The following is a 21,655-nucleotide window of genomic DNA, read 5'->3' on the forward strand; positions in this document are numbered from 1 at the left end:
ATGATTGCCTATAAAGATTTATGAAACATAAAATATGCCATTCTAAACTGTGGTTATATACTTAAACTATCTGATTTCCACCACTCAGATTTTGACTGTCGTAAGAAATAGTCCTACAGAAGAAACAGAACTGGAAAATCATGTGCTTTTTTAAAGTTTATTTTTATTTATTTTAAGAGATAGAGAGAGAGAGAGTAAGCAGGGGAGGGGCATGGAGAGGGAGGGAGACAGAATCCCAAGCAGACTCCACACTGTCAGTGCAGAGCCCCATGTGAGGCTTGAACTCACAAACCATGAGATGATGACTTGAGCCAAAATCAAGAGTCAGACCCTTAACCGACTGAGCCACCCAGGTGCCCCGATCATCTGCTTTTTAAAGATATCTACAGGAGATATTACCAGGAGTAGTAGGAGAGTAAGACCATCTTATTTTTTTTTCTTTTTTAGTATAACATCAGAAATGTAGAAATGCCTTTTCTTTTTTCTATAAAAGTACAAAACAGTCTGCCTCTCTAATAAAGCTCAATGCTCATCTCAAAATTTCCTAAGTCACACAGGGCATTTTGCATTGTATCAGAACAATCTGTAGTCTGACTCTATCCCTTCATAGTAGAAATTTCCATGATGTGGCAGTAGAGAAATTGGTGTCTGATAATTCCTACCCCACCTTAGGAACCTTTTCCTCACTCCACATCTCCTTGAAGAGTTTCATCCTATTTTGGTCAGAAATGACTTCGTACACAACTATATATATGAACACAGTAGTGATTTCAGCATCCAGCCATGTGTCTTCGAAGCCAGACTGCTAAGGAGGAAAGAGTGTCAGGGAGTTGGAGAAAATAATTCTGGAGATGGACAAAGAGGTGGCAAAGTGAAAGCTCAAAGATGAAGCAGGTTGTGAGGGTGTGTGCATGCATTTGCTGTGCTTGACTAGGTATGGAAGAAAGGCATCCCCGCTTTATTCTGTCTTCCTTATGTGTGTTCTCAGAAGAACATCTGGTCTAGCTGGAAAATCTGGGAGATCTTTAATGGAGACAGGATTGCAGATATAAATTTGGGATATACTTATACTAAAAGAATTATTCATTGCTGATCTGAAATTCAAATTTAACAGGGTATGCTGCATTTGTGTTTGGTAAATCTAGCAACTCTAAATGAAGAACATAGAGTAAATGGCCCTGAGTTGAGCAGCTGCAAACTCTACTTGGGTTTGAGCTGGATCCTGGGTCTTTTTGTTTCAATGTGTTGAGAGCACAATGATTATTAAATTATATTTGACATCAGGAGGAAAAAATCACGTTTGCTAATGCTTATAGATATTACTAAACTACCAAAAAGAAGAAAATAAATCAAAAGTGAAACGTTGCTATGTAAAAGTAATATTTTTTTCACTCCCTTACGAAGAATGCCTTCCTTTAATTATTGTTAACTATTGAACATTTCATTTATCTGTACAAAATTAATTTTATTTCTTGCTTTATTGGAAAGCAGGAAATTAATTCCTGTGTTTGGTCTTCTGGGTTTTTTTTTCTATAGAAAAATTGGAAAAAATACTCCTTTCATGCAGGTATAATTGCTGGGCTCATCTTTAATTTTTAAAATTATCCTTTAATCAGCTTTGTGTCTCAAATTACACCAGAAGCCTTATAATGATGAGAAATGTGTTGCTTCTACAATAAGGGCCCCAAGGGGCTTAGTACCTTAGCGCCTTGAGAGCCCTCCATACATATAAATAAGCTTTCTCTTTGAGATCCAACAAAAAGAAGTATGGACATGAGCGTCGTTGCCTAACGGGTCGTTTTATACGGTGTGGCAGATCCAGAAATCCTTTTATAGATTCTTATAAGCATGAAATTATGACAGGCATCTTTTATCCTTTTTCGGATTTAAACTGTGGAATGAGTAGAAAAGGACTAGAACATGAATTCATTTTGAAAGTCAGAGACTTTCATTGCTTCACACACTACCGCTGAACGTGTGCTGGTGGACAGGAAAAACGGCATGTGTGCCCTGTGGAACTGACATCCTAGAGGGTTTTTTCACCTTCAAAATATGCATATTCAGCAGTCAAAATATTAGTTGTTTGGTAATTACTTAGAAATGAAGTGGGTTCATATTTTTTGCTGTATTCCAGCCAATGGTAAGTGCATAGTTCCAACAACCAAAATAATGACATGTTTTTTTTTCTCTTACTCAGACTAATCAAATGCTCATTTTAATAGTGGGGATGGTAACTATCAGATTCAAGTTAAACAGGATTCTATTTTTTCTAATAAAACTATTAAAAATCTTTCACAGCTAACCTCTGCCATTTCTGTCAGGTTCATCACTGCCTTTTAATGAATAATAACATTTTTGAAGTTTAAACAACTTATTAAAGGTTTATAGCCTTGACTATTCTATTGTGGACCTATCACTAATCAGTATTTTTAGTGTGTCAACATTTTTAATCAGTGGCTAGGGTCATAGTTGGGCTAACACTTGATGGTCCCTCACAGTCGTAATACAAGCACGACTTAATAAGAGAATGTGTAATTATTTTCCATGAGGGATAATGTCATTAAACAATTGTGCTTAATAATATATGTCAAGCAAAAACATGAGATATTCAGAATTTTCACTGTGGATATTTTTATGAATTTCTGATGAGTGATTGTGGATTAGGATGACAAAAATTAAGACACTTAAAGTTTTTTGGCATTTGAGCCTTGGGAAAATTAAGGCCATAAATATAATAATGATATGTAATAATAAAAATTACTTTCAATGAACATTTTACTTTAATAGCATGTGATGTAATGTATTTCATGTGTTTTTCACACATTTTTTCATTCATGCAGAACCATCTGTTACCTAGAAAAAGTATATGGTTTCAAATTTTAAGGTAACTTATCAAATTTTCCAGAAACCAAGAAGTTCTTATGTTTTTAGGATATAAGATAATTAACACAAATAAAAAAAAACATGTATTTAACCCTCACTGCATTTTTCTGCATTGTTTGCTCCTTTCTCCATTGTCAAAAACAAAACCCACAGATCCAAAAAGGCATCAGTTAGGCCAAGTTTGAAAATTAGGGTTTAATACATAATCTGACTGCAGTTAACCTCCCCCGGAAATGCAGTCTTAACTGGTCGGTCAGGAATTTTTTGATGGGCGCCAAGGAGTCTGCCACATGGGCTCTCTCCATCCCCCAGAGGAAGATGAAGTAATCTGCCTGATAAGACTCTTTGCTTTGACCCCTAAGGGAAAGCAGCCTTGCCTGGAACAATCCTCTTGTGCTAGTAACTCTTGTCCTATCCCCCCTCTATAAAAACCTTCCATTTTGTACAACTCTTCTGAGCTCCCTCTACTAGCTAGAAGGGATGCTGCCCATTCATACATCATTTAATAAAGCCAATTAGATCTTCACATTTACTGGGTTGAATTAAAAAAAAATTTAATGTTTATTTATTATTGAGAGACAGAGAGACATAGAGTGTGAGCAGGGGAGGGATAGAGAGAGGGGGAGACACAGAATCTAAAGCAGGCTCCAGGCTCTGAGCTGTCAGCACAGAGCCGGACGTGGGGCTCGAACTCAGGATCTGTGAGATTATGACCTGAGCTGAAGTCCATTCCCTAACCAAATGAGCCACCCAGGTGCCTCTTGAATGTTTGTTTTTTAACATCTTGAACTTCTGTCTCACTGAGAATGAGGTTTCATACCATCTGTGCTGGGATATTATATGTCACTAAATAAGAGTCATAGCGGCAGGGATGTTTTTCTTCCCCTTGTTCCCAGCCCACTCCCAAATCGGTGAGTTTTATGGATTTTGTGCCTGATGTTTGTTTTTTTTTCTGCTACCTTATGGTGTGTCCTCAGACCAGCACTCTTTTTGTTTGTTTGTTTGTTTGTTTGTTTTAAATGAAGAAGATTAAAAAATCCAAATGGCATCTAAGAAGTGTAAAGGCTTCAATGGCCAAAATTATTTTACATTGTTAGTCTTTAATATTATAGAATGTGAAATAACATACAAAGAATTTTCTTTGCAACTTCAAAATTGATCCCTGAAGAAAGGCAATCAGCTTTCTATTGCTGTCTCCAAATAACCTGAACGACTTCTTAATGAGCTCCTTCAGATCAATGGCTTCTGACTGTTCCTGTGGCTAGTCTATCATTCTAGCTTGCCTTTTATTTCCAGCATTTAGCCAGTTACTCGATTCTACAATTATAATTATTGAAGTTACTAACCCTCTCTTGCTCACCTCCATCCCAGTAGCCCCATTTCCTGGTCCTCCCTTCCTTTCCTTCTCATAAACCATTTACCCTGGGTTCAGGAACGAACATCTCTGGGTAGGCAGGACACTTGGAGTTCATGTTAAATATGGAAATGGAAATACAGTCCTCCGTGTAGCTCATCTGCCCTTGTCTATTTGTGTCTGGACTTGCATCCAGTCTTGTGCCTTGTTTCTGACCCCAAGTCCCCATCTCACAACTGATTCTGATAAGTGATTCCATATTGTGTTGTTCTCTGTGCACCTTAATAACTGCTATCATACTTCTCATTGGTGACAATATGCTGCTTTCTGAACTTAAATTTGTTCAGTGTGGATGTCCTTTCCCATTCCAGCAGGCAGATCCAGATCTGCAAATGGCTTTTCACATTAATAGATCAATTTTTCTATAGTGGGTTTTTTTTACTGAGATGTGGCTTTCTTGGTCCGAGGCCTTAGTAAAATTTACAGGGACTCCATCCTCTTTTTGTCAAGAACATGAATTATAAAAGCTACATAAGGAATCATTGGATTTCCTTGAATTTTTTAGTTGGTATACACAGGTTATGTCAATAACTGAACGTCTTTACTTACATGTTTTTACTAAATATTTTGTCTCTGTATGTTATCAACCTTTATTAAAAAGGGTAACTCATCACTGAACTTTACATTCTGCCAAAACAGACACATTCTCAGGTGATGTCTTAAGTTTGAAAATCTAATAACATCCACATTAATGTGAATACGGACAATTGTTTATTCTTCATACCAACACATATCCAAGTAAGGTCCCATAATACTGGATTGCAACAAGGAAGAAAACAGATACAATTTTAAATAAGTTGATACCAGATGGTGTTTATTTAAATTACACTGTCCCTATTTTTAGACAATGCTGAAACTATAGCATTGTTTCTTTAACTTAGCTCCAATTAAGTCACTCACCAAATACCTAAGTAAGTACACTACAGTGACTACATATAAATCTCTGTCATGTAGGGGCACAACTCATTTGCTATTTTTGAATCCGAGTGCTTTGTGTAGAGTCAATTTGTTGTCAGAAAATGCTTTCAGAAAAGCAGCATCTTCTCTTTCTCTCCCTGCTTTATTTGAAAATAGTAGTAAGACTCTGAGTGGATGAGACTAATGGTCTCTAGGCAAGACGAGAGACTTGATGTCCTTGATCCTGCTGCTGAGAAACATGTGACTGTTCCACCTTGAAAGACTGATTCACTCTCTTTCACTTCCCCCAGCTAGAATCCTTCTCACCCAATGCCACTGGGGATTCCATTTATTTTACCTCCCAAGGGATTCTGTAGGTTCCAAATTTCTCATGTAGGTTAAATTTCAAAAGAGCAGCATGGCAATCCACTACTAAATTGACACCCCACCTGACCTCTGCCTCACTGAAGAGTTGGACTTCTGAGGCTTTAAATATTCACATTTAATTTCAGCTACCTGAGAGTGCCAGCTTCAGCAGGAATGAAAGGATGCCCTGTGGCATCTGTCCTTACTGATTAATTTGAATATATACTCCAATACAGATTATGAAGGCTTTGCTAATGGGGATTGGTGGAGTTGCTGCTTATTTTTTTTTTCCACATCGATGTTGAAAAAAGAAAGGAAGTAGAGAAGAACGAGGATCTCTTCCCCGCCCCACCCCCCCCCCGCCATTGGAGAGTCACTGACTTTTATGAAATGAGCATAATTTAATATTGTTCTTATTGTTCTCAGATTGTTCTAAGATCATGTTACTTATTTCCTATACTTGTTTTCTCAAGTTATACACTTGGCAGGTTATATGTGAAGCCTTCAAAATTAGCTAACTGTATCAAAGGTCTTCCACCATTCTCAAGTTCCTCATTAGACTGGGCTTTCTCTGACCCACTGTCATATTCAGGTTTTCCCTCAGTGTATCCAGCAGAATGTAGACGGTAACTGCCTGCTGAATACATGATCGAATGAATATAAATGTCACATTCTTCGAGCTGCTTTCCCACCTAATCTGTGTTCCTAACTACTTAGATCTATTATTTAAATTTAAATTTTGTTTAAAGCTAATACATGTTTACTTTCTGGTGTTCATGAGAGAAGTGGCAAATGTTAAAATCTAAACTTACTTTTGGAGACATTGATTCATACTGACTTCCACTGACAAATTAGTGGCCAGCCAGTCCTAAAGAATTATAATATAATATATTCCATTCTGACTAGAAAAATCCAAAACTACACTTAGTTTCAAAAACTTAAAGTTGGTGCCAATTAGAGTCATCTTTCCCACATGTGCTTATTATTCAAATTAGCTGGAGCCTCTGTAAACATTTAGATTTCCAACTCATCCCCAGAGAACCAGAGGCAGCACCCAGAAATCAGTATTTTTTAACAAGCTCCCCCATGAGTGTTATGATCAGGTAATTTTGGTAACCAGTGAATTAGAGTTCACCAAGATGTTGCAAGATTGTTCTTGATGAATATGTGGCATTCACTGTTCAGGGCCAATAAAATCTTACTGTAAACAGAGTTTTGGATTACGTTCTTTTATAGAATATCCAGAGTATAGTTGCAATTTTTTTTTTTGATTTATGCTTTTTAAAAACCTGGATAATTTGAGGGAGGGAGACAAATAGAATATTACCAGCTTCTTTTTTTCCCCTAAGAAGAAAGCCCCCATGGTGTGAATTCAGGTTTATTTAAACACCATGACATTATGACTAATATATTGGATGAGAAAATCCATTTTCATTTCTAATTTTTCCATATAAGAAGGCTTCCTGAAATTTATTATTGTTTTACTTTGGCTTATAACCTTAAAAATTAAATACTGAAAGTGTCTGTCAAATTTTGCAATTTTCCTGCTAAAGTGCAATAAAAAACAGCTCCAGGCGTATAAAACAAATGTCACTTTCATGAGAGCAAAGGAACATTTGACTTTCAACTAAAAAATATATCTGAATCCATGTTGTAGAGAAATATTAAAGTTGGTTAAATGTTAGAAAATGTAGACTAGAAAGAGAAAAATAAGATTGTAGAGATCGTAATGAGGTAGTGTCATCACGTGCTCAATCATGAAAGATAAAATGTAGAATTTTGTCAAAAAACAAAATGTTAAAATAAATTATAGTTCTTATATAAGTTCTGAGAAGGTAGTGAGAAACTGACAATTCAATGAAGAGAACAGGCATCTATTTCTCTTCAGTTGACTTTTGGCATACACACACAAATACATATACATAATATACGTTGATACGTATATTTAGATACTCTTACATACATATATACTTTTTCCTTGACATCGCTTTCCTGAGGCTTAGTCTGTTATGACTAATAAAAACCAGAAAGGATATTCATACATTTTTTAAAAAAATTGACATTCTTACATTTTTAGTATTTCATTTACACCACCTGTGGTAAACCTAGAAAATTGCTATTATTTTGAGATTGTTTTTCTGAAGTAATCTTATTTCTGGATCTGTATCACAATTCAATATAAACAGCCTAAAATCTATTAGAGCAAAGTGGTCAATAAAAACAGAAGGACACATAAAAGAATTAGAAAAATTTTTGAAAATATTTCCTTGGAAAGGTACATACAGAAAACATTTCACAAGCACATGTTTTGCCCTGCAACATTCAATTTATTTGTCATATTTGTGTGGATGAAAGTTTGTAGTTGAATTTGCACTTGTAAACATTGCAGACTTTCTCCCTTATGGAAAGTAACCATGGGAAAGAAGACACAAATAATATTAGGAATCAATAGGAAATGGCTTATTCAGAAAAATTAATTTCTGAGTATAAGTAATATACCTAGTAAAAATAATAATAATAATAACAAAGCACAATAGTTATTTGGATTATATATAAACATTTATTTTGATTGGTATATGTATATATTGGAATGTGTGTGTATATATATATATATATGGGTATATACATATATATATATACACACCCATATATATATATGGGTATATATATATATATATATATATATATATATATACACACACACACACACATATATATATTTTTTTTTTCCAAGTGTTCAAAGAACTTTTACAGTTCTTTCTTATACATTATTTCTTTATCATAATAGTATTGCTATATTCTTATGTACAGTTTGTTGGTGTTTGTCATTCCCTTCAGGAGTAAATAGTAAACTTACCTAAGGCTTTTCTTCAACATACCAAATTATTTACAATACCATTAACAAACTGGCTAAATATAATTTTAAAACTACCAATTACATGGTATAAGTTTATCCAATTGTTATGTTTCTAAATATTAAAATGGTTTAACTCTTCAGAAATTTTTACATTGAATAGATGATAGTGATTTATTGGCTCCCATAAGAATTCTGGCTTATATCCTGTTCACCAAGTATCAATTTACTTTCATAGGTGACCAACTTGCCAGTGGGAGCCTATTTTTTTTTACAGTAAGACTTATTTGGGGAATGTCAAAATCATATGTTATAATAAATGTGGTTCCTAAGTCCATGGATTGATAGTCATGGTCTATTTTGTGTTTCTAGAGGCAGGTTTCTGGGGCTCTACATTAATTTGAAGGTAGACTAAGTTTGTATGCTACAAAGCCTAAAGAAATCACTGCAATAACATCAAAAAATTATACCAAGTAAGTGAACAACAACAACAACAACAACAAAATCTTAACTGGAATCATTAAAAAAACTTCAATTAATCCAAAAGAAGATAGAAACAAAAAAAAAATGGAAAAGATGCAACAAGTAGAAAATAAGCAGAAAGATGATAGATTTTAAACCCAATCATATTAATTTTCATATCAAATATAAATGGCTTAAATGCTCTAGTCAAAAAGCAGAGATAGTAGGATGGAAAAAGGAGACCCGACTATATGCTGCATACAAGAAGTGCATTTCAAATATAAGGTACAAATAGGTTAAAAGTAAAAGAATGAAAAACACACACCAACATAGCATTAATCAAAAGAAAACTGGAGTGCCTCTATTAACAGCAAAATAGAATCCAGATCAAAAAATATTTCCAGGGATAAAGGTCATTTTCCAATAATAAAGGAGCTAGTTGATGCAGTGGACTCCACAGTCCTAATTGTTCACACATCTTTTAACAGAGCTTCAAAATACATCAAGCAGGGGCGCCTGGGTGGCTAAGCGTCTAACTCCGGCTCAGGTTATTGATCTCACAGTTTGGTTTGTGAGTTCGAGCCCTCTCTCTGCCGGGCTCTCTGCCCTCAACACAGATCCTGTTTCAGATCCTTTATTCCCCCTCTCTCTGTCCCTCCCCCGCTTACATGGTCTCTCTCTGTCTGTATCAAAATAAATAAATAAATAAAAATACATTCAAAATACATCAAGCAAATGCTGATATAACTATAAGAAGCAATAAAGAACATCACAATTATAGTTGGAAATTTCCACATTGCTCTTTCTGTAGTTAATAGTACAAGGATATAGAAAATCAGTAAGGATATAGAATACCTGAATACTATCAAGTAACCTGGTCAACTTGATGAAAATTTTATATACAGTTCAGACAGATAATAAGTGTATTAACATGCAAATGCCAAATCTATTAATTAAAGGAAAAATTAAAAAATTGTTTACATATAATCATGAAATGACAAGCTTAATGTAAATGGAGTCAAAAATATTTAATCAGTACAACAGTTTAGTCACATTTTTCATTATACCTCCTCCCTAAATCAATCTATACAAGGATTTTGCTATTACAGATATGCTTTTTAGTGAACATTACACATGGAAAATGTATGAGAATACTTATCTCTTTTAAAATTAATTTTAAGAGCTATATAATTTATGAAGTTTAAAAAGCTTCATCTTATGGAACATATTTTCATTTTCTATGCATCAGAATGCCTACTGTGAAAAGGTGAAAGGTAGGAACTGAAATAGTTATTTACAATAAATCACGGCAGATATTTGACTACAGTCAAAAATACATTTGAAGACAGTTTCACAAAAAACCCTATATACACTCAATCTAAGATGCTACTGATTAGAAAACATGCCATTATTTTAGGTTCTTCTAGAAAATAATAAATGCCTCCAATTAAAATTATGACATTGTAAGATATACCAATTTCTGAGATGTTAAAATGTAAAATGTGTGTGTGTTCTGAGACGTTAAATGTATCTCTAGATGCTAAATGGATGTGTTCTGAGATATTGAAAGGTAAATAGGTGTGGATTTTATAATCTAAACCTAAAGATATGTCTCCCCTGAAATGAATTTTATGTGAAGTGAATTCAGACTCTGTTGACTCACTGAAATAGCCATCTAGGCTTAGTATTTCTTGGAAAATTAATAAATTCTCTGTCTTGAATTTTTGAAAAAGCAAGATATTCCCAACTCTCTGCTGGTGAATAATATACCAGGGAATAAAAGGGCTACACAAAATGGAAAAAGTCATTGTGAACTCAGAAATACTTAATGTATTATATATTTCCCCCCAAATCCTTGAAGTAAGAAGTTTGTTTCTGTTGATGTCTTTAGAAAGCTAGAGTTCTTAGCACAAACATTCCAAGCAATGAATGAGTTTCAGTGTCATTGGCCCAACTAAGGGTATATTTTAACATCTGGTCCAATTAGTTATAGATATGAACCCTGAGCACTTCCATTTTCTAGGGCCCCACACAAATTCAGACCAGGAGATACTACAGAAAGATATTTAGAATGGTAAGAACATTTAGAAAAACAATTACAAATAGTATAGTGTAGAATTGGATGTTGCAATAATATATATTTATTGCCATAATATTAAAACAGCTTACACAGATTAAAAAAACTAAACAAATCTATGAATTAAAACACAATGAAGGAAACTGAGCAGAGAAACATCCTGTATTTTAATTTTGATGAAACAGTATAATAGGCAAAATTTGTTCATTTCTGAAATTCCTATTGTCAAAATAATCAAGGAAATATATAACTTAAAAATCTTTTAGTTAATTTTTAAAATATTTTTTGCCAAACTACATTTTTTGCCTAATATCAGTAATGTTTTTTAATAGTAAAGTTAATAGTGACAAGTATTCAGACAATAAGTATTTACATGTGCTTTAAGTTAAATTATTCAAGCTCCTATTAGGTTTATAAAATATAAGCAAATTTTACTTAGCTGGATCTTAGATAATTGATACTATGGAAAATGTTAGAATTTTTAATTTAACATACATTTTTCAGTGGATATAGCCATTATTTTTAATACATATGTCTAAGCAGCTCATTCAGTCATATTCAGATAGAGTTTGGTCCTTCACTTTGCATGTTATAAACCACCTGGATCACTTACCTTATCTTTTCTTTGCTTTTCATCTTGGTATACAGTCCAGTGTTCTCCATCATTGCTGTATGCTAGTTTGTAAGAACCTACGAACTGTACATGACCAAAATCTTTAGCTCCTTGTGTAATGATGCCAGTTACTTTGGTAGGGACCAGAAGGTCCACCTAAGAAAAGGAAAAGACATAATTTAAATGCCACAGCAGAGTCCATTATAAATGTGCAAGTTGCTCAAATTCAGGAGATTAAGTAACATACATGTTAAAGCCAAAGATCCACTGATTATTTGTATTTTGAAACTGATGACTGAGTCTGTGATTGGCTAATAATTTTGGCTTTGCCACTGGATAAACTTAGTTGAAAACCTGAATAACTATTTTGACTGTTTTAAAATAAAACGATGGTCATTTTAGTCTACCAATCAATTTTATATTAAACCAAATTCCTCTAGCTGTGCAGTTTTGTGCAACTAAGATTGAACAGGGCAGGCACGGCTGATCTTCTTGGAATGAAGGTCTTCCCCAGCTTGTCTTCCAGAGCTTGTGCTTATAATTCAGTTTTCTGACTTTACTGGTCATTTCAATTTTAATAAAAATCAGACTCTAGTTGTATACACATTAGGAATAGAAATGATATTATATGTATCACAGTTAAACATTAAATAAAAAGTCAACATTATTTCCATGAGTTTTAATCAGCTCAGGAATATATAATTGAATAATAGTAATCATTGTACAATGAAAATCTTGTTTAGAAAACTACAATTCTAAAAATGTTGAGGAGAAAGTTGGACATTCTTCAAAAATGAAGGAGGATTACAGTATGCATCCCTGACTTGTGGGATCTGTGCTCATGAGGTGTTTTTTCCTACAAAACACATACTTATAAAAGCAAAACACGCATGGAGACTCAGTAAGCATTAAATTAATCAAGATGTCATTGAAATGCAAAAGACAGCATTGATTTTCATGAAAAAGAATACATAACATTGAATAATTTAGTAGAATTCTGTTCTCTAATTCATGAAGCTTTTCTTATATCTTATTATGTTAATTAAAAAAAAATATAGGAATCTTTGTTTTCCATGTGGACAATTCTCGTAAGAGCATTACCTTTAGGTTTATTAATGTTCCTTGATCTACAGCTTCCGCTCTCCTTCCACAATAGCGACCTACTTCCTCCTACTTCCTGTGACTAAGTGCCCTGCTTACATCCTTGATCTTATCATCTTTCACTGTCGTGATCCCATATGTGACCTTGGTGGCTTTCAACCACTATGTCCTTTTGTTTCTATTTCAGGTTCTTTATCCTGTGAGATGTATGCAGCCACAAATAGACAGTCATGGGTCAGACACAGTCCATGAATGAAAAGAGAGAGCCAGGGTGAATGTACTGAATAGACCATATTTAGTGACTGTATTTAGATGCTTTTCAATAAAGATATGAAAAAAGTTCCCAAAGTTTCACAGCCTAGGAAAATTTCTTTAAAAATTCACAGGGGATTTGACCACTTTTTGTAACACTGTTTAATTAAAGACATCAGACTCAACTTGGACAATGAATTAAGACAGAAAACTACCTTTAATTCTTTATTAAAATACTTTAGAAAGTTTATCAAAACTAGAAAATATTTTTGTTTCTGCATATTTCCTAACATGTATTATATCATCTAAAATATCTATCCTGCAGCAAAGCAAGGTGGCAAAATGATGATACCTGGGAAGGAAACTTTTGTTGCCTCATACACACTATGCTAAGTGCTTTCTTGTGTGTCCTCAATGAATCCTCTCTACAGCCCTGTACAGTACCTTTGAGATGAGGGAACAGAGGCTAATATATTATGATGTGTGATCCAAAGATAGATAGTGAGTAAAGGGAGGATACTAGATTGAAATTCAACATTCTGATTCAAAGTTCCATCATACATAAAAATTCTCACTCAATGATTTCTTGCTATTCTTTGTGATTATTTCAGAAATTTCTGGAGAATCTCAAAGTTTCCTCACTACACTCATTAAACTTACAGAAACTCTAAGCTCCAAACCAAAACAATCCTGGATTTATAATACGAGAAGAGCCCTGTAATTTTTTTTAATTTTTGTTTGTTTGTTTGTTTGTTTGTTTGTTTGTTTTTGAGAGAGAGAGAGAAAGAGAGAGAGGGAGAGAACATGTGCACATGAGTTAGGGGAGGGGCAGTGAGGGAGGGGGAGAGAGAATCCCAAGAAGGCTCTGTGCTGTCAGCGCAGACATGGGGCTCAAACCCACAAACCATGAGATGATGACCTGAGCCGAAATCAAGAGTTGGACATTTAACCATCCGAGCCACTCAGGTGCCCCAGAAGAGCCCTGTGTTTTAACATGAATTTTGGCTCTGTTACTTCACCTATCCAGGCTTAAAAATACAGATTGGTTTTGTTCTAAGTCCAAATATAATTGTGCAGACACCTAGGCATTGCTACTGGTCTTCAAAATGCTTTTAATGTTGTTGACACTCAATTAAATGGGCAAAAAATCTTCCAACACTCTGAGTCACTGTGTTGCTTGCAAGGCTATAAACACACAGGAACTCAAACTGTCTCCAAGAATATGAACATTTCTATGGCTTGATTCTTCACTCTTTAAACTTCTATGAGTGTTTAGCTACAATGATGCAATGAAGAGTCTTATAGCATATCTCTTTTTCTGTGGTATTTCTTAAAGTCAGCTGGGTTTCCTGCTGGGTGGAGATGTTTTCTCCTTAAGCTGTGTTTCTTGGCTCTTTCTAACAGATACGTTTTTCTCCCACTCTAACTGCTCCCCTTCTCCAGCTTTTTTGTTTGTTTGTTTGTTTGTGATCTAGAAATGTTTTTCTTTTTTGTTCCAGTTAAGTAAATTTCTCTACTTTAATAGTCAGCAATCTGTTTCAAGCTGGATTTGTCCTAAAATTTGCTACTTAATGTAGCAAAAAAACTTACAATACCAGGCCTAAGCAAACCTTCTTTAATGTAAAAATAATCAGCATCCCACACTTAACACGAAGGTGCTGCAACAGGGTATATACAGATCTCACTTTGAAACACACTCACAGACATGTCACCCTCATGTTCAGCATGCAGGATGATCCCAGAAAAGCTCATTTATCTGGATCTATGCTAACCCTTAGCTCATGAGCACTTTGCCCTCTTATGGATCTTCTGAGTTAAACTTGTACTGCAAACATACTAGACAAAATGCCTTCAGCTGTTTTAGATAGACCTTTACCTCCAGAGGTTTGGCTCAAATACAGCAGGTTATTTAGGGCACTGAGCTGGCGTATGGGTAGACATTTGGCTTAGTGCTCTGCTCTTCATGTCTGGATCTGTATTAAATGTGCCTTATATGTAACAATCCCTCAATAAAAGTTTTGCTGGATTGAGTTAAAACTACTTCCTAAGTATGTTCTATGGACAAGAACCAACCATGCCTAAGGAGGCCACAAGGTACCATAGCAGAAAATGCCAAGAGTCTTTCTCTTGTTTCTGTACAGAGGATAACACCATTGGTCAAGGAAATATGGTATCACAGTGGCACCAACCAATTTTTATGGGGAAAGGCAACTAGTTAAAAATCTTCTCCGATCTTCTTAAGAGGCAGTCTATTGTAGAAGAGCTAGATGGTCTGGGTTCCCCAAATGGCTCTGCCCTCACTAGCTATATGCCCTTGGGAAAGCTACTTTATTTCTCTACATCTCAATTTCCTTATCTGAAAAATGAAGATAACAACCCTCATAGGATTTTTATGAGGATTAGGTGAGCTAATATTTACTAAGTGTGTAAAACAACATATAGAATATATTAAGGGCTATAATAGAATCTGCTAAGAGTAAAACAATAAATAAATCTGGGGAAATAATCTATTATCACTCTCAGAATGTTATTAGAAGCATAAATATAGAAACAGAGAAAGAGGGTGGTTAGATTGTCCTACAAGCAACTTCTGGAACATAGTATATTTTGGTCACCTTCTTAAAAAAATAGTAATTTCATCTTCAATTAAAATAGAGAAAATGTGAAGCAACTGAAATTCCCATTTATGGATGAAATGTTTTACTAAAAGTAATATAATTTTATGGATTGTTGTACATCCTCATTTGAATACTAAGATTAATTACTGGAGGGAAATGGTTCCAAAATAATACTAAAAGAGAGAATTAGATTTGAAATTATGGTGAGTGATTTATTTTCCTTTAATTATATGAGTAAAAAATGAGAGATTCATATATAGAGAGGCTTAAATGACATAGAAGTAAAGAAAAAAGTATTGCATGAGGGTTATGTAGGAATGCAACTCTTATGTTGTAAAATATCCTGTAATGTTTTAGTGAAGCATAAATATTTTTAGAGTGTCTAACTTAGGAAAATTATAGAAAAACTAAGAGCATTTGTTTGACAAAGGTCAAGATAAATGGCATTTCAGATATCTGCATAACAGCTTGACAGATGGTTCCCTGGGAGAGCACACTAGGAAAGTCAGTTGATTTTCACAGAGATGTTCTTAAAGGGGTGAGGAAAATGAAAAGTGATACAGATAAACAGGTGTGCAACTGTGGATATTTTACATATAAATAATAGTAATAGTAATAATAGTAATAATAATGTGTAATGGCTGTGCAACAGTCTCTGTTATAGTTACATGATAAATATGAAAATTATTTAACAAGTCTCCTATTGATATTCCTTTAATTTGTTTCTACTTCTTTGCCATCAGTAAAAACTTAGAATGAACTCCCAAGTTCATATCTTCATTCACCGATGCAACTATTTCTTGTAGGCCTAAATGACCTGCCATTTGAAATGTGATATGCATTGTTTCCTTCCTCTCAAGAAAGATTATACACTTGCATCTAGGGTATATGATAAATCTTTCTATGCATAGTCACCAATCTCATGTTTTATAAAATTTTACATTTATGACAATTCTGAAAATGGATTTTTTATATTTAATGTACATAAATGGCAACAAGTGGCATTTAATTTACATTCTCCCAATTGGGTTCAGTCTCACTAATAACATATACAGATGGTCTCTTTAATGTCCTTTATTTATTAGATGTTAGAGATTTTCTAATTGTTTTTAAGAATTATGGACTTACATGGTATCAATATGGGCTTCTGTTATATTTGTTGCTTTATTTTCCTAATTTTCTATGTCATTTAATTTTATATTTTACACACAAATTTTTAATTTTCCTGTACTTAAATCTATCAATCACTCCTTTTGTGATACCATATTTTTTATATGCTTAAAAAGATTGTTCACTTAATTAAATTAATCAAATATGATCTACATATTTACCTATGATTTCCTATTATGTTTTTTTCTTTCTTTTTTCTTTCAACACCTAAACCATCTTGACTTTATGGATATGTATGGTGTGACATTCTTTTTTACAAGAATGTAATTTTTGCAACACTTTTTCCCAAATAATCCATTTCTTTTTTTTTTCTCCCTCTACCTGGCTGATAGTTACAAGGTTTGCTCTTTATTTTGAAATTAACACTATGACTCAGGGTCATCACCATCACATATTAGGATATATTTTGGTGAGAGTCTCTTTTATTGCTTATGGATGGAATCAAGTGGGTCCATTCAAGCTGTAGCCTAGTTTCTGGGGGAAGGAGGTGTGGTCAGAAGGTTTTCTTGTTTTATGGTTTAAAATGTTGCTTCTTCCTTTTTTGGTATCTTCCATTAGGAGGTCAGTTATCCAAAGACAGGCTCTTTACTTCTGATTTTTCTTATTTATGTTCTTTTCTCACTCATAATGTTCCTTTTTTATTACTCTCCATTCTGTCCTCAATATTATGGATTTTATTTTTGATAATGCAATTTCTACTGCTACATTTTAAAATTTCCTTGAAACACATTATTATTATTATTATTATTATTATTATTATTATTAGGATACCTCCCTCATCATCTCAGGATTCATTTTATCCTCTCTGGTATTCATGGAGAAAATTCCTTTGTACTTTATATACATTCTAGTAATCTGCTGTTCTGATAGGAAATTTTCTATTTTCGCAATTTTTCTTCATGCCTTTAGAATAATTTCTATCTTATTGTTGTTCTACAAATTGAAAAATAAGCCCCATATCATCTTGTTTTATTTTCCTTTACTTGAACAGAGAGAGGACAGTCCTGATGCCAGCACACTGGTCACAAGTGTCCCCTTGGCCCCTCACCAGCTATTAGGCACTTGTGAGAATTCTCTTTCTGACCTTCAGATGTCAACACTGCCTCTGGCCTTTTTACCAATGCCCAGCAGAAGTTTAGGCTGAACAGTTTAGCTAGTCTGAAGGACAAGCCTCTCTACTCTTGCTGTTTTTCCTCTGAATATTGTAAGGATAATGTATTTTCTTGATAACATAAAATCCAAAGCATTCTCTTGTCAAATATAAGATCCCAGGGGCAGGCAAGTTTGTCTCAGTTGTTCATCTTGCACATGGCACACAGTAAGTATTCAATAAATACATATTGAATGAACGCTTTTACATTTTAGGATTCAGTGAGCCAACATGTAGCCAACATATATTTTACTCTACCTAGCCAACTTTGTATTAGGAGGCAAATGGGTGTGATGGGACACTGGGAGGGAGAGCAGGGGCCACAGCATACAGTTTCTGCTTGTAGTAAAATGACGGTTGGGCTCTCCAGACACCAAAGCAGGCTCTGGGTCTTGGCCACCACTGTTCTGATTTAGATATTGGAATACACACGCTCTAGGCACAGGGGATTCAGCCCAGGGGCCTGGAAAATCACCAAATGGCATATATTTGTATGCATACTTCATGGATGAGGAAAGCGAATCAAGGGTTGCAGTAGAAGTTGAATGAGTCAATATGACATAAGCAATTTCCTCATAAGCTCAACATAGGAACACTTAAAATCAGGCTTGCTCTCTCAGTTCCAGAGGAAATGTGAGAGAAAATTCAACCAGACTTTACTAAAATTATGTGTAAATGAAAGTCCAATGATTTAAAATTTTCTCATTCAATCTCAAAGAAATTTAAAAGGCAAAAACAACCAAATTATATATTATACATTAGGATTAATATAATATATAGACTGAATCTAATGCCTTTGTATTGATTTACTTAAATCATGACACCAAAAGGGAAAATAAGTTGATTTTCTCTTCTTTTTTTAATGAGTGACCTTTGTAATATTCTATATAAATTTTATTTTTTGAATTGTTTTGAAAAAATATTCTCAAACAATTGTAGTTAGAAGTAACTAAAATCGACATTAGGTTAATAGGTAAGCTCTTACCCAATTTCTCCAAATCCTATGTCAGAAAGAATAAAGTATTTGACAAAAATTATAAAACTTAGAAAATTATTAGGGAAAAGAATCATACTTTTCTCATTGGGTTATGGAAAGTGATTTTCTGCTGAGCTCACCAAAAATAAGATCATCCTGAGAGAGTAGAATTAACATATCTTTATTTACCTTTCAAGCTTGATTTTGATTAGGCTGGGAACTTTGACTTATTCCATGAATAAAAATTCAGGGCAATGGCTAATTGAATTAGTCTGCAATTGATAGGGTCATTATTAATTAGTATGTGGAGACTTAATACAAGACTTTGATCAAAGACCATAATGATATCCGATAAATATTGTTCAGATATCTTAATTAGAGCCGTGCCAGAGCCCAAATGCAGCAGAAAATAAAGAAAATTACTGGTAAATGATTTGCATGTAATTTAAAAAACATAGCACAACTTTTAAATAGGAATTGAGGTAGTTTGTTATTTAGTGCTTTCTGATAGCACAATGAGAGGGGAGCCAAGGTAAAAATTGTGTCAGCACCTTTTATAAAGCCGGAGGTTCACTGAACTGGCAATCAAATTTGCATGCATTTCAGTGGCCAGAATTTGGTTGATTGTTCGCTTGGAAAGCCTGTTTTGAGTATATTTCTTTGGCAACTACTTTACTGAATATAATTTTACCAAAGGCACTTATATTTTGTATAACCATTGTGTATTTTAGAGATTGACATTTACAAATACAAAACATCTATACACAAATATGTGTGTCGATATGTGAATTTACACAAATCTTCTTGTTTTGGGACAAATACATAAAACTCATGAGAATTCTGAAAATAAAACACCCACAGAGTAAAGTATACTGCAACAGCAAATCACAATGCATATCTTAATTATTATGAGGACCTCGAAAGGTAGGAAACTTGACAGAACGCACACCCTATTTTTATGTACCATGCTGGCTGGAGGAGCTATGCATTTGAGGTTGATATAAAACTTTGCCATTCTCACAATTTGTATATCATCCATAGAGTCCTGTGCATGATTTGGTTTCATCAGACCAGGTGAGCCTTCACACTAGATTTTCAGCCTTACCTTCACATATGCACATTACATGGTGACTGATTTTTAGGCTTCAACAACATCCTTGCAAAGAGAACTAGATGTAACTTTCCTCCCTTGTCCTTACAAAAGGAAGTGGAAAGAGGCATGGACTCTCAGGAATCAGGCGTGAAGGCGTAAATTCCTCAAATTGCTTTGGGAAAATGTACCATAAGTGTCAACAGCTAGAAAATAGCCCAGGTCAACGTGTTGCTCTGAAGTGATTGGAGGGGAAAGGGAGGGATGTGGCTCAGCTGTCTGTGGATTACAGGGTTAAGAGCCATTGACACAGAAAGTGAATGGCCCTGAAGGGTGGCTTTGTAAAAACAATCTTTTGTCCAAAGGATAAAATATACATATAGTATGGATAAAAAGGATACAAGGTATTTCCATTCAAATGCATGGTCAGTAACACTGTCAGCATTTTATTTGTGTAAAAAGGACGAGCCTGGCTTTGGTGGATCTGGCAGGGCTCTCTAGTCCCTAGGACACCAGTCACCACACATCATAATTGTAGTTTTAAAGAGCCTCAGTGACAGCCCTGGTTATAGATTTCCTCATGGAATACCCATAAAACCAATGTGTTTTGTTTACTTATATTAATTTATTTATGGTAAAAATATCTCCTCTATATTCTTCCACTGCTAATTTCCATTAGTTTTGTTCCCAAATAGAAATAAGGAGCAGCTATTGTATTCTTGAGACTCCAATTTTATCAAGCTTCTCTTTGAGGTCCTAATATTAATTTTCCATTTATTCTCTTTAATACAGTGTCTAAGGTCTTTTGAGCTTATTAAGTGGTAAAGTATGAAACTGGGTGCTGGATGCTGATAAAATCTAAGTACTACCTGATGAACATATTTTAATTAGGTTCCATAGTGCAATGTGGCCTGGATATATTTATAATAAATTCCAAATAGGTACATGCCTAACAGTTACAGTGGCATGCCTTGAATATAGGGTATATAACTTTCATAAAATATGTCCTTCTTGATTGCATGTGAACAATAAGATGCTAATATTTTCCTTTTTTCAAGAAGTAGCACTATGTTTAAGGGACTATCATATATTTGCTTGTCTTAGAACAAGAGCTCATTTCTTTGTGCAATCAGCTCCAAACAATCTCATATTTTAAAAATCACATTCTTTAACTCTAAAATTATTCATGCACTAGGTTTTCGATTACTGTAAAATAGCTCATAAAGCACAGTCTTAAATTAGGTATAGAATTAATAAATCACTTGGAACAAACTCATTCTATTAAGCTTATTTAATTTTCTTGCATATGTACCCAGGATTTTTAAAACTCTCCAAGTTATAGCTCACTTCACTAAAGGATCACTTATAGATTTAAATGAAGAATTTCATGAGACATCTCCCACCCTTATGGTTGAACATCTTTGCAATAACTGTCTTTGATATCCCATCTGAGACTTTAGTCACAAAGCTGCTGAAGTTTACTAACATAATTTGCAAAGAAAAAAAAAACAGAAGTGAAATAAGCAGAAAGTAGGGATACCAGTCCCTTTCATTTGTTATTATAAACACTTAAGGATCCTAAAATCCAAAAAGATATTTTTGTCAAATTTGAACACTGGTTTAAAGAAAACAGGAATCATATAGAAATTATTAGATAGAATGACACTAAAAACATAATTTTAGAAAGTTATTTATAATGGAATCAATCAGCAAGAGATAAAAACAGAAACAA

The 21,655-nt window shown here is 34.1% G+C and overlaps 1 protein-coding gene across 2 annotated transcripts in view; it reads right to left on the reverse strand.

Moving 5' to 3' along the window:
• Window positions 1-21,655, reverse strand: part of EDIL3 (EGF like repeats and discoidin domains 3) — a 410,169-nt gene that overhangs the window by 12,336 nt on the left and 376,178 nt on the right. For both annotated transcript variants that reach the window (XM_027038784.2, XM_027038776.2), the window contains one exon: window positions 11,567-11,722. In XM_027038784.2, coding sequence (XP_026894585.1) covers window positions 11,567-11,722 — 156 coding nt within the window. The remainder of the gene's footprint in view (window positions 1-11,566; window positions 11,723-21,655) is intronic.

This window comes from Acinonyx jubatus, chromosome A1, assembly GCF_027475565.1.
Source record: "Acinonyx jubatus isolate Ajub_Pintada_27869175 chromosome A1, VMU_Ajub_asm_v1.0, whole genome shotgun sequence".
Taxonomy (NCBI): domain Eukaryota; kingdom Metazoa; phylum Chordata; class Mammalia; order Carnivora; family Felidae; genus Acinonyx; species Acinonyx jubatus.